General features: G+C 36.0%; 1 protein-coding gene across 4 annotated transcripts in view; it reads left to right on the top strand.

Annotated features, from left to right (window-relative positions):
* Positions 1 to 701: 701 nt before the first annotated feature.
* The window catches only part of WASHC3 (WASH complex subunit 3), a 58,647-nt gene continuing 40,245 nt past the window's right edge, over positions 702 to 19,103 (top strand). Inside the window, 5 exon segments of one of the 4 annotated variants that reach the window (NM_001080313.2) lie at positions 702 to 776; positions 1,336 to 1,434; positions 6,425 to 6,490; positions 8,547 to 8,654; positions 12,750 to 12,860. In NM_001080313.2, the coding sequence (NP_001073782.1) occupies positions 726 to 776; positions 1,336 to 1,434; positions 6,425 to 6,490; positions 8,547 to 8,654; positions 12,750 to 12,860 (435 nt within the window). In that variant the 5' untranslated portion in view covers positions 702 to 725. 4 annotated transcript variants of the gene reach the window in all.

The raw sequence follows: 19,103 nt of genomic DNA, 5'->3' as shown, positions 1-19,103 counted from the left end.
ACATCTCATAGCATTATATTTCTTTTCTTTTTTAAAGAGCACTTTGAAAAAAACATTTTTGTCAATCGTCCAATTTAGGATAACGTTTCTATAGTTCTCTGCTGCTGCTGCTGCTAACTCGCTTCAGTCGTGTCTGACTCTGTGCGACTCCATAGACGGCAGCCCACCAGGCTCCCCCATCCCTGGGATTCTCCAGGCAAGAACACTACAGTGGGTTGCCATTTCCTTCTCCAATGCATAGTTCTCTATATAGACACATATGCTAAACCGCATTCAATCTTTGTTTTCACCACAAGGCCTAACTCAGAGTATCTGGCACTTAATTTTTTTTTTTTTAATTAACGAATAAATTAGCTGCATATATAACACACCAGACTAAGCAGAGATAAACTCAAACAGACCCCACGGTTTACTTTTTAATTTTGGAGTGGGGGCAGACTAGAGGTAGGTAATTAAGACTACTGGATTACAGCCTTCTCCACCCGACCCCGCCTTGTTTGACGTCACAATCCGGAGCTGGAACTACCATTCCCAGAATGCTGTGCGAATGGGCCGGCTCTCTGGAAGGCGCCGAGTGATTGGCGGGAGGAGGCGTTTCCTTCCGGCGTTTCCCCGGACCGGGAGGCGTGGACCAGGAGAGGGGTTCGGACGCTATTACCGGGTTGGGCGGGCCGGGCTTGGGAGGGGTTTGTGGGTGAGCCCTTAGTCCCCCGCCCGCTGAGGAGATGGATGAGGATGGGCTTCCTCTCATGGGCTCAGGCATAGACCTGACTAAGGTTTGTAAAGATGGAGTTGGATTTCGGCAACCTGGGAGGAGGATGGGGAAGGGACGCTGGGTTCCCAGAAAGACCCCACCTCTCTGCCCAGCCCTGGTCTATGCTTGTCTTCCCCCTCTCTTGGGAGGGAGGGTTCCACAGTTCACCTTAAAAAGGGGTCCTTTCCGAGCCTTCTAAGGTGGGGCGGGAGTAGTATGCCTCTCCTCCTTCCTTTCCCGAGTCACGAGTTCTTATGTTCAAGGGTAAGAACTCTTACCCCTTCCGACCTCTAACCCGACCTCTTTTATATTTGGCCCTTTCAGTTTTTCGTGTGTTTATGTGGGTTGCCTTTACCTGCCAAAGTTCGCATCTGTGAATCCAGAACCCGTTCTCAAACTTTGCAGCCTCTGTCGTTTTGGACACCCCACCCCCACAGTTTAGGAAAACAAATTAATGACTATTCTCAGTACTTCCAGTAATTGTATCACACAGGAGAACGCCTCCTTATTATTAATATCAAGGTGATTGCGTGGTGTACGTTTCGTCCTGTACGGATCATGTTTATTTTTACGTAAAACAGGTGCCAGCTATTCAACAGAAAAGAACGGTGGCATTTCTAAACCAGTTTGTAGTGCACACTGTGCAGTTCCTCAACCGATTTTCTACAGTTTGTGAGGAGGTAGGTCCTTTGATACTGGTTTAATGAGTGGCCCAGTGTCACCTTGCACTTAAGAAGGTAACAAATGAGTAAAGTAAGAATTACGGTGTATGCAATCATGTACTATGACCGCTTGTCCCCCAGTTACTCTGTTGACATAGCTTAAATCCTCTTTGATTCTATTACAGTCAGTTCTTACAGCCCATCTCTGCTGAATGAACTTTCTGGAGGTTTTGTGAAATAGTTCAGTAAGGTTTATTGTGATTAAACAACAAAAGCAGTTCCAAGATTTCACAAAAACATTTTTTCTTTTTAAATTTTGAAGTTGGTTATGTTTTCCCTAAGGATTGCATTTTAAATATATACTGTTTCAGTTTCTATTAAAATTATGTTACATTGCTTGATGAAAAAGATGATTTGGGAGGTAGCCTAGAAACATAACTTGGGCATCAAATATCATGATAGAAGTAAAAATACTTTCTGCAAATGAGTTGTGAATTAAGGATCAAGTAACCCAATGACCCAGGTGGCACAGTGGTAAAAGAGTCTGTCTGCCAATGCAGGAGACATGGGCTTGATGCCTGGGTAGGGAAGATCCCCTGGATTAGGAAATGGCAACCCACTCCAGTATTCTTGCCTGGGAAGTCCCGTGGATAGAGGAGCCTGGCAGGCTACAGTTCATGGGATCGCAAAGGGCTGGAAACAACTGAGTGTGCACACACAACCCAGTGACAGGTTAGGCACCAGATCCAGGGACACCTGTCTTAACAAAAAACTAAAAAAGAGAGTGGGAAGGAAGATGGGAAGCATGACTTGAAATTGGTTTGAAGAAAGGAGAAAAAGAGGACAAGGAAGTGGGACAGTCATCTAAAACCAAAAGGTTCTTGATCAGTTTCCTTTACTACTTGAGGATCGTGTTAAACCTTAGGGCTCCACTTTGGGGTCATGAACTACCTGAGTGCTGAAATTACTATTCATCATTTGAGTATCCCCCACAATCCAGTCCTTGAATGAGACTTTTGTAGCTCAGTTGGTTAAGAATCTGCCTGCAGTGCAGGAGACCTGGGTTCAATCCCTGGGTCAGGGAAGATTCCCTGGAGAAGGAAATGGCAACCCACTCCAGTATTCTTGCTTGGAAAATCTCATGGACACAGGAGCCTGGTGGGCGGCAGTCCATGGGGTCGCAAAGAGTCGGGCACGACTGAGTGACTAACACTTACTTACACAATCCAGTCCTTGAATGAGACTTTTCATAGAGGGGTGGTTCCTGCCTAAAAAGTATGGGAATATAGATGTCCTTGGGGCCATTATTCTGTGTTAAGAACAGGATACACTTATATACACTTTAATATATTAAAATCATTGTGCTCAGTTCAGAGGCTAGAGAAAATTCCCACACAGATACAACAGTATTTCTCCATAAGCTTGCAAATTCTACTTTACAAAAGTTCAGTGACCACTTAAAATTAAATACCCTTTCAGTGGGGAATCCCTGATGGCTCAGCTGAATCTGCCAGCAGTGCAGGAGACAGGAGATGCAGGTTTGATCCCTAGGTGAGGAAGATCCCCTGGAGGAGGAAAATAGCAACCCACCCCAGTATTCTTGCCCAAAATATCTCACGGACAGAGGAGCGTGGTGGGCTGCAGTCCACAGGGTCTCAAAGAGTCAGGTCTCTGAGAGTTGGGCCTCAAAGAATTGGACACAACTGAGCACACATACAGATAAAGTATAACAATAAATGTCTTGTTGATTGCTTATCCATTATCAAAGCCGCATGATTCATTCTTTCCTCCCTTCTGTTCCTCTCAACTACCCTCCTCTAACTGTTTTGACTATATCACTATTTCCTACTTCCTTGAACCCCAGAAAAAACTTTGTTGACAAAAATTGATGAAATTTAAAAGTAGCTAATTGCCTTTTTCTCCTTAATGGATGGTAATTTAAGATTGACTGTCACTCATTATTTAGAATTCAGCTTGTAGCATTCATCTTGGATATTTATGTCAATTGTAGACTTTTTACTTGGTGTGATGACAGTAATATTTATTCTGTGCTAGGCATTGTGCTAAGTGCTTTACATGTACTTAATTATCACAGCCCAGACCTTTAAGAAAGGTCCAATTATCTCTTTTTTAGAAATACAGAAACTGAGATGTAGAAAGGCTTAAATCATTTACTTATTCATGCACTCATCGTATACTTGAGGGCATAGTATTTATAGCTGCAGTAGCTATTTGCCTACATTCAAATAGCTAGAAAGTAAGAGCTGGGATTCCAATTCTGAAATGTTAACTGATTGCAATCTTCTGTTCTGTTGCACCATCTGATCTGAATAAGAGGCGTGTTTATATCATTTTCGAGTGAGAGATTACACTGTCTTCTTTATAGTTATTTCAAAATTTAGTTTTTAGATTTGTGTTCTCTTCTTTACCATGCCATTTCTATTTAATATAATGTCTTATATATGATAAACTCCAGGGATATAATATACATATTCATACATGAAGGGCCATTTTCTCCCAAGTTAAGATCAATTTCCAAACTGGGTTGTTATTTGTTTATAGCAGCTATTAAACCTGTGGTCTTTGTTTAGTTAAAGCCTTAAACAAGGACCAAAACCACTCTGTTTCCCTCCAAAAAAAAAAAATTTGAACTTCAGCTGTTACTTTTTGAACTTAAAGTGAACTGGAGGGAAAAGAAAACCTGGTGGGTTTTGGTTTGTTTGGGTTTTTTTGTGAGCGGGGGAGCTGTTGGGGTTTTTTTGTTTTAACTTTTTTACCTAAATTTTAAATAGGAAGTACGTGGAGAATAGCACAAGTTCTGTGCATAGCATAGATAAGACTGAGTGGAAGTTTAACCTTATTGTGAATTTTAAAGTTAAAGGTATTACCAGCAAACAGGGCAATCAGGTATATTTGACTCAGACTTGTAACATGCCTAGAATACTGGGATTTTAGTCATTTCTAAATATTCTAAAACATTTCTTTAAAAAAAAACAAACTTTAAATACAAGCAAAAGCTCTGAGAATTTTTACATGACCTAAAAAAAAATTTAGTGCTTATCTTCTATGTCCAATTTTTAGGCCCACCATCAGACTTCACCTTAAACCAAATAAGGTTTTGCTGAAAACCCTATTTACTGCTATAACTTTTACAACTGCTTTTAAAACTTTTACAACTGCTGGATTAAGTGTCAGATGAAGCTTAGTAAAACCATCAGTTTCTTCCCTCTCTGGCTTCTAGGACATACTCAACCCAAAATGATGTACCAGGAGATCCATTCACTTAAAATACTGTTTCTCTTTTAAAGAACCGGATCTGCAAATGGGATATTTTACAAACCTGAAGTCCCACAGTACTTTTTTTTCCCGTGTTCAACTTTTAGCTCCATAGTTCTTCCTCCTTTTTTTTTTTCACTTGAGTAAAATGCACTGCCTTGCAAATAGGTGGGTGGTGCATCAAGAACTCTTCAACTTTATCTGAAAAACTAGGAACCTTGGAAATTCCCCTGTTGTCCCAACTCAAGATATTTCAGGTTTGCTTTAAATCCTTACAAAGAGGATGGATGGTTAAATGGATGGGAAAGTAGACATACCTTTCTGTTTCCTCTCTGCTGAAACTTTCAGAGGTTGGGGACAATTACTGTTATTGATCATGTTACTTATATCCATAGTCATCTACACTTCAGAGTAGTGGTTCTCAACCAAGGAACATTTGGCAATGTCTAGAGACATTTTTCGTTGTTGCAGTTGGGGAGTTTTTGTGGCAATTAGTGGGTAGAGGTCAGAGATTCTGCTAACTATCCTATAGTACACAGGATAGACCTTTACAACAAAGAATTATCCAACCCACAATGGAGCCAGTCAATAGAGCTCAGTCAATAGAGCCAAGACTGAGAAACCTGCTTTCTGGTGGTCTAGGAGTTTAGAAGGAAAATGCAGAAGACATAAACATCATAGAAATGAGCTTTAGCAGCCCATGAATGAAACCAGGTGTATTTTGTCAAATGACAGTGACATTTTAGAAAGTACATATTTATGTGTGTTATAGCAGTAATTACACAGGAACAGACTCAAAAACATTTATTATGCTGAATAATCTTTGAAAAGCAGAGGTTCTTAATTTTGCCATGGATCCTTTGGCAGTCTAGTGAAATGAAATTAATGTTTTTCAATGCATAAAATAAAATGTGTGGGATTATAAATGATATCAAGTGCATACTTTAAAATGGAGAAGGACATGGCAACCCACTCCAGTATTCTTGCCTGGAGAATCCCACGGACAGAGGAGCCTAGCAGGTTACAGTCCATGGGGTCACAAATAGTCAGACATGACTGAGCAACTAACACACAACATGTAATTGGCTCATGTAATGGTACAGAATAACTAGAGCATGGTAAGCTCTTGGTTCTGGTTTATCTTGGGTTTTAATTGTTGGTTGATTCCTTTTGCTTTTTTAGTATTCTTATTTTTTTTCTTTGTTTTAATTATTCCCGACATTAACTACTTATCTTCCAATTTCATCTTTTTTTACTTTTCAAACTTGGAAAGTTTGAATTCGGGACTAATTGTATATATTTCTGTGTTTAAGTGATATACAAAGGCAGACCCTGCTCCTTTCTGTTTGGGGCTAGTTTTTAATCCTGTGTTCTATGAAGAATTCCTTCATTCAGCAACAAGTAATTATTGGGCTCCTGTTAAGTGTCAAGTACTGCTCTGGTCACAAGGGGTATAACAGTGAATAAAAAACTCTGTCTTCAGAGGAGTTTACATTCTGGTCCCAGTGATTGATTATGGCTCTGATAATGAGTTTCATAAGACTGAAAATGTAACTTCTTCTCTATGAATACAGTTTTATAAAATAACCATGAAACATGCTAATGAAGATAATTGAATACTTGAGTTTCAAATCTTACTCATGTAAATAAGAGAGTAGTATATTAGAAAATCACAAATATTTAAACCATAGTTTTTAACTTTATCCTTTCGTTTCTAATCTTTCTTTTTCAGAAACTAGCAGACCTTTCTCTTCGTATCCAGCAGATTGAAACAACTCTCAATATTTTAGATGCAAAGGTTTGTATTTCTGAGTAATTTATAGGATAAACTTGCTCTACATATATCAACTTTCTCAGTCACATTTAACTTTAATTGTATTTAGGAATGAATTCAGTTTAGCTCCTGCATCCATGACGTGGTGCAGTGCTTTCATTTGTTTAATTTATTATAATTGCAAAGGAAATAATCTTCATTATGAACCACTAACTGAGTCTGTTTAAATATATATGTGGGTCGAGGTTTCTTTCCTTATTTAATCAAAAACATAATGAGTAACATGTTAACAAATTGAATGTTATATAGTTTGCTTCATTTAATGGAAAACTCACAAGTATCTTAATAGTAGTCATTGATAACACAGGAAAAATTCTATAAAACTTTACATGTCTCCAGAACAAAATTTGGAGAAAATCTCAGCTATTTTCCATTTGTAAAAAATCCCATGGACAGAGGAGCCTGGTGGGCTGAGTCCATGGGGTCGCTAAGAGTCGGACATGACTAAGCGACTTCACTCTCACTTTTCACTTTCATGCATTGGAGAAGGAAATGGCAGCCCACTCCAGTGTTCTTGCCTGGAGAATCCCAGGGACGGGGAAGCCTGGTGGGCTGCCGTCTACGGGGTCACACAGAGTCGGACACGACTGAAGTGACTTAGCAGCAGCAGCAGCAGCAGTGAGTAGTACCAGTTCTGATGTCAGAAATCACAAAAGGTAACTGTCATATAAAAGCAAAAATAGAAGTTTGTTTCAATTTGAAAGCTTGCAGGTTTTGTATGCTTTTTCTTATATATAAATAATGGAGATGCTAATATATTTTTGTGACTTTGTTCTTTTATCAAAAAAAATTGACACGAAAAAATATGTATTGACTATTTATAATCCACGGGATTGCCAAGAGTTGGACACGACTGAGTGACTGAACTGAACTGAAGGAAGTGAAATTACTAATATCTTCTAGCATAGGGATCAGAATGTCTGGTTTAGGCTTTCTACATCTTCCTGTGGTCTTCAGCTACTGTATTTCCCTCAGAACATTTCCTTAGCTTGTAATTTAGGATATTTGGCCTTGAACATGTTCAAAATAGTTTCTTAGCAGCCATACCCACTTGAAACTATTAGGGCCATGGCCACTGTGCTAAATACTGTCATCAGTCAACAGTTTTCAATGAATATTGCTGCTTTAGATCTTATTGCCATTGCTTCTTCATTATTCTTTATTATGAATATGTGTATTATTTTAATGTTTGTGGAATTCTTGAGTTAGAGTCCACGGTCACAAGTTAAGTTGCCATGTGGACAGGTTAACCTTAATTATTTCCATGACCATAAGTTAATCCTCAAAGTTAGCCAAACATTTGACAGATGTGTGTCACTGATATCAGGATGAAATCAGAAAAGAATGTGTGCATGGATCTTGGAAATCCGACCTAAAATGCCTAACCACTGACATCATGCTCATTGTTTGTGTATGGAAAATAACACATTGTAGCAACATTCAGTGATATTACTTAAAGAAAGAAGAAAAGAATAAGCTGCATCATATGTTAACATGTGGCAAGAGTTTTCTCATTTCCCAGATTATTCAAACTTAAAATGTGCTGCAGAGCACATTTTGAAGGGGAACAAAATATATTTAATCAAAATCTTTTTACAAGTTTGGGATGTAAGTTTTCTCATCCCCCACTTTACAGGTGAGAAAATTGAGGCCTAGGAAGATATGCATAGAGTTACGTATGTTGTGACTTAAACCTTGGCAATCTGACTCCAAAGCCCATGCTCTCATTCCTTACAGTAGGATTCCTTATTAAAAAAAAAAAAATAATTCCTGAGAAAGAATGGTGACAAGCTAAATTAGATTAGTGAGAAATTCTTCAGAAATATTTTATTTGTCAATGCCTTTCACTTTTAAGTAGTTTATGGCATGGAGAATTTCAACCAAAGATGAGATTTTATAAAACCACTTCTATAGCTTTAAAACTTAAGAAAACTATTTAAAACACAACACATACTTAGAAACTTAGTCTTTAAAGATCTAATATTATCCTCATATACCAACATTAATTTTCTCCTCTCAGTTATCATCTATCCCGGGCCTAGATGATGTCACATTTGAAGTATCTCCTGTAAATGTCACTAGGATCACAAATGGAACACATTCTGAAGCCACTTCAGAGCAATCACAGGTATGTAATTAAGTTCCAGGAAGCATGAGCACCTCTTCTTGGGTGAACCAGATAGACCAAATCTGTAGGTTCAAATAAAGTTAAATAAAAATGTAGCACTTGACTAGTAATATTTTAAACTTTAAGATAAAAAATAAGGTTTGAAAAAAGTTACTAGCTTTTCATTTTGTTATTCTGAACAGTTTCCTGAAGTTAATATTTTTCTTGCCTATAAAAAAGAAAATGGACCTATACAGGACTAGGAATAGTCTTGAATATAACTACTTTCTTCAAGTTCACTCTGGAAATTTTTTTCTTAGTTCTTGTAAGAAATGTGTCTTTTAAATGTTTTAGTATGACACTTTCACACATGAATAAAAATAGAATAGTACAAAGACTAACCAAGCGCCCATTACCTGGATTCACCAGTTAAGATTTTGTTGCAATTGCTTCATCTGTCTTTTTTTGTCACTGAAGTGAATTCCAGGCATCATGTCTTTTCACCCATGTATAATTCCCTGAGCATCTGTGAAAAGTTCTGACATTTTCTTGTATAACCACAGTGCCTTTATCATATACAGTATAATGAGCAGTAATTCCCTGATAATATCTAACTCTTTGTTACCAAAACTCTGCTCCATGGGCCAGCAACCTACCTGAGAACTTGTTAGAAATACAGAATCTCAGGTTCTACCCCAGACCCACTGAGTCAGAATTTTCATTTTAACAAGATCCGTATGTGATTTGAAGGCTCTTGAAATTTGAGAGGTCCTAATCTAAGAAACACCACTTGTCTAAAAAAGTGTGTTTGGGGAGTTGATTTGTTCAAATCAACATCCTTGTAAGGCCCACACTCTGTTTGGCTCTTATGTTTTAATGTTCATTTATGCTCTGTATAAATTTAAATTGTGTATTACTTTTTATTTCAAGAAATAAAAATTCTTCATTGTTTAAGAATAATCACTAGTGTATCTCAGTGAGGTATTAAAATCCAAAATAAAATAATCACTAAAATGGTGGCCTAACAAGTAATACCAAATAAACAGACTTCCTATGTATATGGAATTTTGCATTTGTACCTGGAGGTACTTTTTATGGGTTATCTTTTAGATCATAATAACGTTGACCGTGATTATAATACCTCCCATATAAAGGTTTCTGACTGTATGTGTGGTGTGTTAAGTGCTTTTTATAAATTAACTCATTTAATTCTCACAACAGCCCTATGAAGTAAATACTTTTATCAGTTCTGTTAATACTTTACAGATATGTCAAATGAGGTGCACAGAGGTTAACTTGTTGAAGGTCAGACAATAAATGTAAGAGCTAGAATTTTTACCCAAACAATCTGGTGTCAAGAATCCTATCTCTTATCTGCTACACTGCACTGTCTCTAGCACCTGTGTTGAACTCAGAAAACATAACCCACTTCAGAGTTCTTGCATGGAAAATTTCATGGGCAGAGGAGTCTGACGGGCTACAGTCCATGGGATCACAGAGTCAGCCACAACTGAGCAACTGAGCACATGTGGTCTAAGGCTCTGTGTGGGAGGAGCCATATATTTAGAAATATTGTATATTTGGCAGATGAATTAGATGACCATTTACTTAACAGTTAGGGCTTCCCTGATAGCTCGGTTGTAAAGAATCCACCTGCAATGCAGGATACCCCGGTTTGATTCCTGGGTTGGGAGGATCTCCTGGTGACAGGAAAGGCTACCCACTCCAGTATTCTGGCCTAGAGAGGTCCATGGGGCCGCAAAGAGTTGGACACAACTGAGTGACTTTCACTTCACTTCATTTTACTTAACAATTAGGTATTAGAAAATTTAACATCCATTTAATTAATATAACAAATTCCATTGTGATGATCACTGGAATATATATAATATACAAAAATAAATTCAAATGTTTAGAGGAATTTAACTTTACAAGGTTTTATCAATTAAAGATGAACCATCCTTTTTCTAAAACAAGGCATATGTAAAAACTATTACATGTTTCCATTCTACCTAGTAGTTATTCTTTGGTGGATACTAACCATTATTATATTTCTGTAAATTTATAAAATGGTATCTGACTTTCAGTATTAACTTTTCCAGGTGTTACTGTGCACGCCTATATATAATATGTATTTAAAACTTGTGCAGTTGTGTTGGTCTTGCCTGTTTAAAGTCTCAAAAAATTGATTATGAGTAATCACAACTGAATTATCTAAAATTCAGAATTACTTAATATTCTAGCAATTTTATTGAAAAATAGTTATTAATTCATTTGGAGGATATATGAAGTGCTGTTGGCTTCCTGAATTTAAAAAATGTGGTAAAGTTGTGTATTGATTGGCTTAATATAATTGTTCAGCATGTTCTTAATATTGAAATCAACTTTTTATTTCTCTTCATTGTTTCTAATTGGTATATTTTATGTAAAATATTTTGAAATGGACTGAAATATTGCTTAACACAGAATTTCCATTGACATTACAGTCAACTTGCTTATCAATTAAAAGATAATCATGAACTTTTTTTTAAATCATCCATTCATTGCAATCTCCAGTCTGTATATGAGTCAAAGACCCAAGGTTTGCATACTGATTTTTCTGCACCTTTAATTTCATGGTTCAGATCTTATCATTACTCACAGGAGAACATCTAATTGTACAGATTGAGATTAATTTGAGAATAAAATGAAGGACAGTTGAGAGATATGATAGAAGATTTAATGGGTCATACAAATAGCAAAGGTGTAAGACCTGATATAATTAAACCTTGTTGAGCTCTTGGTTATTAGGCTAAAGTTAAAGGCTGAGTTTTAAAATCCAGTGGTCTTATATGTAATTACCATTTGCTCCATTGTACTATTGTATGAGTTTATTGTCCTTATTTTTTTAAAAGCATACATGGGTCTTGTTGAAATTTTTTGTTTAATTAAATGTTTTGGACGTTTTGTAATTAATGTATTTTGCAGATGGATGTGTATATGTATATACATATTTACACACACACACACACACACACACATATGCACTTTTGTACACTTGACACTGTCGTATAACTGGAGTAACCTAAAGAATTTGGGGATATTTTACTTGCTTCAGCATTTAAAAGAGATTTAATTTATATTTGAATTATCTGGCGAAAAACCTTAACATATAATTTATATTCTAATAACTAGGAATACCGAAAGATTTTTTTTATTTATTTATTTACACTTCAACAGAGATATGCTTCAACAGACATAAAATTGATATCATTCAGTTAAGGAATGTTAATGCTAACATACAGTAAGTCACTAAGTAGACTTACTATAAATGTTTAGGTTAATAGAAAAATCAAGAATTATATACAGTCTTGGCTTTGTACTTAAATGAAGATAGGATTCCAGTTTGGACGAGTTACCGTTTACACGGTACCATGCAAAGTTGAGAACTGTCTATATGATGAAACCATTTTGATCCAAAAAGACCATTCCCCATTATTCTTCATTATAAGTAGTATTTATAATCTTAACCACTCTTTGGAGAATATTAATAATTCCATCAGTAGCTGAAATATATATAAACATAATTTTGTTTGAGAAATGAGCTTCTCTTCCACAAATTCTCCAGGCCTTGCCTTTAGAGATGTTAGAATAGCCATATCCACTTAGAACAAGATATTCAATGAATGAGAAGTATAATTGTGTAGATGGTATAGATACCTAGAAAACCGATTTTCTGTCCACTGGAGTTGAACAATTGACAAATCAAATAGCTTTACTAGCTTTATTAAAAGTTTTATTAAAATAATAGGTCCATAAATAATTCATGTTTTGTATCCATACTCAAGGGACAAATAAAGCAGAATTTTAATTTTTAATGCCTTGAATATGTTTGCACTTTTATGGGAACAATATAGTGTTGACATTACATGTAACTTCCTCTGCAATCATATTTAAGTATTTGTAAATATTTGGAAACATATATCCTATAATTACATTATTGGTATTTAAATTTAGAAATATGATTTTTTCTGATATTGTTTGCTTTAGAATAATAAAAAGAAACATCCCTTTTAAGTAACATGATGGACCCCTTTTGTGAATTGTCTAAAGATTTATACACCATGCTCTCTACAGCAGAACAGTTTACAAGACTCTGGACCACAGGAAAGTGAAGTAACACCAGAAAATATCTTAACTGTAGCCAAGGATCCAAGATATGCCAGATATCTCAAAATGGTTCAAGTGGTAAGCTGATTTGGTCTATCTTCTCTGTCTTGCAGCCTCCTTTGAAATTCTTAACCCTGGAGGTTTCATTGTTATTTTTTCAGTCTGAGAAAACTGCTAAACCAAGTGACCAAGTTTTCTGTCCTCTTACTTCTTTCCTATGTTTAATGAATGCCCTGATAAAGAGTAAGCAAAAGTCAAATCTTTCTAATGAAAACTGATCTCACACTTCAAAATTAGTATAGTTTGATATAGATTTATATAAACTTTTTGCCTTTCATAATCTTTGCAAATCTTGGATGTATCAGATAGAAGAATGAAAGTGCATTATTCACTTAGTACATCATATGACTTTAGCTTAATTTCCTGTATTCTAACACATGGGTTTTTTGTGTATTTTTATTCTGAATTTCACCTATCAATAGTTTGGTTCACAGAAAAGAGCATAAGTTACTTGGCCATATAAAGTAATGCTTTTAATATTATGACTTGAGAATGGGTAATTTTTCTAAGAAATCATCATTACATGGTATGATGCAAAAAAATATAACACAATATTTGCTGTTTTGTAACTGCAGAAGTTAGTTTCTTTTCATTCCTGTAGAAAGTCCTATTACAGTAGTGGAAGGAGCTAACTGTCCTTTTTCAGTTGATCAAAAAATTTAATGCTTTTGTAAAATTTTTGTTATCAGGCACAAGAAGTATACTAACATTAAATAAGAACAGTTTTGCTGACCTTGGCATTATCACCAAAATAATTTAAAAACAAAGACTATCTGACAACCAAAAAGAGTAGATTGGCTTATTTAGAAGCTACAGTGGTGACAATGGAGAGAAGAAAGTGCATTCACTTTTTCTAACTGTCAGAAGAAATGGCTTTGTCACTTTCAAAATTCTTCACTGGCAGCCACAACTCTGTGTTTTAGGCTTTGGGGAGAAAAAAACAGACTTTGGAGTAAAAATGTATAAATTTTTTAAACTAATAAAGATAAAATGGCACTAGTTTGAGTGTGAATCATGATGAATGAATTTTTAAAACTAGAACCGATGAAAGCTTAAGCTAAGCTTAAAATATGAACTGTTAAAAACTATGTCTTTGACTCTTTCAAACAAAAGAAAACTCAAAAGTTTTAGAGTAACTGTGAAAGGCTTTTTATTTAGTCTCTTCTTGCCTAACTGATATAATTAGGAAATAGTAAAATCTACTTTGTATCTGTAAGACTACCATGAAATATTTAATAAAAGACCCCATTTTAGGGTAACTGTTATATTCTTAATACATTGCCTCAAATTTTACAAGAATTTGAAAAACTTTCAATCTCCTTTTTCAGTGTAAATTCATTTCCATTTATTCCACAAATATTTATTAAACACTTGTTCTAAAGTACCATATTAAGTATTGTCTAGATTTATTTGGCCAGCTAAGGTTTCCAGACACCACTTAACATTTTTATTTTTGTTATTAATTACTTAGACAAGTTTCATTGTTTTTCAGAAGCTCATATATCATATGTTTGTATGTATATCTGTAAATGGATTCTTTACATATTCATTCTTCTAATCATATAGCTTACCATCTCACTAGGAATAACAGCCAAAGTCCTTCACAGGCCTGTGAGATCCTGTACAACTCAGCTCCCTTATTACCTTTTTAATCTCTTACCTTCACTCACTGTGCTCCAGCTCTATGGGCCTCCTTGGTGTATCTTAAATAAATCAATGGACAGTGGCCTAACTCAGGGCCTTTGCATCTGTTCTCTCTCCCTGAAACACTTTTCGCGAATATCTTTATCATTTTTTCCTTTTCTTACTTCAAATATTTGCAGAAATACTACCTTCTTTCTGGTCCCACTCCCTTGACTCCTTCCCAACTGTATTTTTCTTCATATGACCATTCAGTTATGTGCAAAATACTACATATTTTACATACATTATTGGTGTCTCTCCTGCTTCTAGAATATAAACTCCACAAGGGTGGGGGATTTTTCATTTACTTTGGTATTCCCAGAGCCTAGAACCATACCAGACACATAGGATATACCTATGAATGAAAATGAAATGCCACTTTAACCTTTGATAGGTTTTGGTGATAGATTACTTTTTTTACACTAGCTCAGTGGTCTTCAGAGTAAGAAACTTTCTGGATACAGGTTGCTAGTTCCCACCCATTAAACGAGAATCTCTGTAGTTGAGACTTGGAGCCAGAGCATATGTGTTTTGGAAAATGCTCTTCTGATTAAGAACTGTTTACAAATATTTTACACTGTTTTATAACATCATTCAAGTAATTTTTATCTAAAAACATTTAAGAAGCAATAAATTGTTGTTTTTCTTATTTTTAAAACTATTTCCTTATTTCTTAAACTATTTTTTAAAATTAGTTTTTTAAACTATTTTATTCTATAGTGGTACCTGGCTCTTAGCTCAAGCCCATCCTTTTTGTTTGGTGTGGCCATGAGCAGGAGTTTAATTTCTTCTGCCTCAGTGTTTTTGCTGTTTTTAACCCAACATTCTTGATTTTGGTCCTCTGCCCCCTTCTGCCTTTGGTACGGGTGTTTCTAATTCCTAAACATTTCCAGGGTTCTGGAAGTGCTGCTTCTTTGTGGTATCCTCCTCTTCAGGCACATGGACTTGGCCTTCCTTTGCTCTGCTAAGTCATCATTCTTTTATCTGCTTTTAATTTCCATTTATTGTGGTTCATGGATGCCTCTTAGTCATTAAAATTGGAGTTCATGTTATTTCTTTTTTGCCTTAGTATTTGGGGGTAATAATTTTCAAGAAGAAAGCAGGGACCAACATCTTTGCTTTGAAATTATAAGTTCATCCAAGTTAAATTTAATTTTATTGTTTTTAGTTCATTGTGCCAACCTGTATCCCAGAACCTTATTACCCAACTTTTGTATCCTATTGCTCCCTGTCCTACATTTCATTCTTCAGACAAAACCACAAAACTTTCTCAATATAAGCTCCATGCTTTTCCACCTCTGAATCTCGATCCTCCTCTTGATCACTACCTGTCCGGATTCTACTCATCTGACACGTTCCTATGAACACTTTAACTACATTACCTTGGATCCTGAACCCACTGACATACAAAGCCAGAGGTGATGTCTCCCTTCATTTATCTGTTCAACCGCTTTATCTGTATTTTTTTTTATTACTTCATATCTTGTTTCTTGATAATTTAAAAATATTTTTATCTACTGTGTTTAAAAGAAAATCATGAGCAAAAGACCTATGCCTTGACCAATCTTTATATTCACTTTAACACCTTGCCTATAAGGTTGCTCAATCAACATCTGTTTTTTTGTTGTTGTTCTTTTTTGTTTTTGTTTGACCACACTGAGTGGCATGTGGAATCATACTACCCTAGTCAGGGATCAAGCCACCACCTCCTGAAGTGAAAGTGTGGAGTCTTAACCACTGGACCACCAGGGAAGTCCCAGTATTTGTTGAATGTACTATTTTATCCTGCATATTAACTCTTTCCCAATTTGTATCCCCTGGAAGTGTATAAATGTCCTATTTTTTCAAGTTATTGATTTAAAATATTTTATAGACCCAAACCAAAAATAGACCCTCAAGGTTGATGTGAACCTGCCTATCATTACTCTTCAGATGACAGTTACTAAGCTATCTATAAATCCACTATTTTTCCTGTCTCCTAAGAATATCATGAGTGACCTTCAAAATATCCAATTGCAGATGTAGCAACTTGTTTGACAGAGCCCAGAATTGTCTTTCATTGGCATGGTCACTCTAGATTTCTTGTCACTTCTGCATCATCATTTAGTTCTGGCTTTTTGTTTAAACTTAAGTATGAAATCATTAAATCAGTTCCCCTCATTGCTTCCTTTGTTGAAGGATGCAGTTTTCAACAGGGTAACTTAGGAGTCTGTCAGATGCTCTGATTTGAATGAAATTAAAGCTGCCAGTACATATAAAGAGCTAATGTCACCTGCCCATCATGGTTGTATCTCATCCTTGTGTTTGTTTGCAACCTGTTTCAGGAAAACTTGACCTAAATCCTCCATCTGATCAGGTGACCAAAAAGTACGTCCCCTCTGGTAATGCAGCCTTTACCTTTTTTTAACTTAGCTTGATGATTCCTTTATCCCATGTTCAAGAATCTCCAAGTAGTTCATATGAATTGGTTTAAAGGTATCTTCTGCCTTCCATTATATAACATTGTAACATACTCCTTTCAAATGTCAGTTGCCACTCATGAATTCCTTCCCACTAATGTTAGTCCCTAAAATTCACTTATTTGAAATTTCAAGTTTGTTATGTACGAATACACACACACACTTCTTTTTAGGTGGTTGGATTTGTTTTCTATTTGTTTATATCTCTTAACTTCATAGTTCTTCTACTTTATTTTTCTCTCCTATGATGTTGTTATTGTTCGTAGTCTCAGAGTTGTAGTTGAGGAATTTTCTTATCCTTTTATTTCAGTTTAAAGCCCCTTGATCATACCTGTGGGTCTTGCTAAGCATAATTTTGGTTCTTCTAAATTATTTAACACTTTTCCAAGAGTATAATCATTCTAGTGTCATAAGTCATCCCTAAAATATGATTCAGCAACATGTACATAGCTAGTTGTGTTTCCTTTATCATTGTCTTTACAAAACTATAGCTTTAAAGTACAATACCACCCTCCTTTAGAAAATACCTCACACAAGTGGAGAAGAGTCATTAGACACCCTTTGCAATCTGTGGCTTTGAATCCTTCAGTTTCTGTCATTAGCATGAGAATAATCTAGATAGCTTTGTATCTCTGTACTCCAGGATAGTAAATTACCTTCCTATTCTAAACAGTTGTTTATTCTTCCAAGATGATTCAGTTCCTTGACAGTGACTGAGAGCAAGGAATATAAGAAAGAAAAATAAATTTGATGTCAGAGCTTAACCCCAGCTAATTCTAGAGGGTAGCTTTATTAGAAATTATCTTATCAATACTAGAAAATGTTTCACTTTCCCAAGAACATTGTGGATTTTCATTAAAATGCCCATTTTTTCCTCAACTTCTGAGAGTAAGATTTTCTTGCTTATCCACTTACTAAAAATTTAGTTACTAACATAGAGAAAGACCATATCCGCATAATTCATCAAACGAGTTTTACTTTGTCTTATTGTTATGATCTTAAGTAGTTTGTCACTCACCATACACATTACTACATGTTATCAAAGCTGAATTTTAGAAGCCTGCATTCTGGAATTTAAGGAATTGTTTGTATCAAAAAAAGGAAAGAGAGCATGGTCTGCAGAAAACCTGTCTTTCTGAAAGAAATCTCTATATACCAACAGTAAAAATAAATCTACGCCTACGATCCCCAAAATAACCATTCTGTACTCAAAAGGGAGTTAACAGTGCCGCAGGACACTAATTTGAGGGCAGTAATATGATTTCTTTCGTTTTTAATTGTCTTTATATTTTTGTCATTTAAAATTTGAGTTACTGCTCCATAAGCAGTGTCATTTTTTTGTAAATTAATTTATTTTAATTGGAGGCTAATTACTTTACAATATTGTAGTGGTTTTTGCCATACATTCACATGAATCAGCCATGGGTATACATGTGTCCCCCATCCTAAACCTCCCTCCCACATCCACCCTCATCCCATCCCTCAGGGTCGTCCCAGTGCACCAGCCCTGAGTGCCCTGTCTCATGGATCGAACCTGGACTGGCAATCTATTTCACATGTGGTAATATACATGTTTCAATGCTATTCTCTCAAATCATCCCACCCTCGCCTTCTCCCAGAGTCCAACAGTCTGCTCTTTACATCTGTGTCTCTTTTGCTGTCTCGCATATAGGGTCATCATCACCATCTTTCTAAATTCCATATATATGTGTTAGTATACTGTATTGGTGTTTTTATTTTTTTTTACTTTACAATATTGTATTGGTTTTGCCATACATCAACATGCATCTGCCACGGGTGTACACATGTTCCTCATCCTGAACCCCCCTCCCTCCTCCCTCCCCATACCATCCCTCTGGGTCATCCCAGTGCACCAGCCCCAAGCTTCCTGTATCCTGCATCGAACCTGGACTGGCGATTCGTTTCTTATATGATACTATACATGTTTTAATGCCATTCTCCCAAATCATCCCCCACCTCCCTCTCCCACAGAGTCCAAAAGACTGTTCTATACATCTGTGTCTCTTTTGCTGTCTCGCATACAGGGTTGTTGTTACCATCTTTCTAAATTCCATATATATGCATTAGTATACTGTATTGGTGTTTTTCTTTCTGACTT

Source organism: Bos taurus, chromosome 5, assembly GCF_002263795.3.
Source record: "Bos taurus isolate L1 Dominette 01449 registration number 42190680 breed Hereford chromosome 5, ARS-UCD2.0, whole genome shotgun sequence".
In the NCBI taxonomy this organism is placed as follows: Eukaryota; Metazoa; Chordata; class Mammalia; order Artiodactyla; family Bovidae; genus Bos; species Bos taurus.
This window is presented reverse-complemented; position numbering and strand designations above follow the sequence as displayed.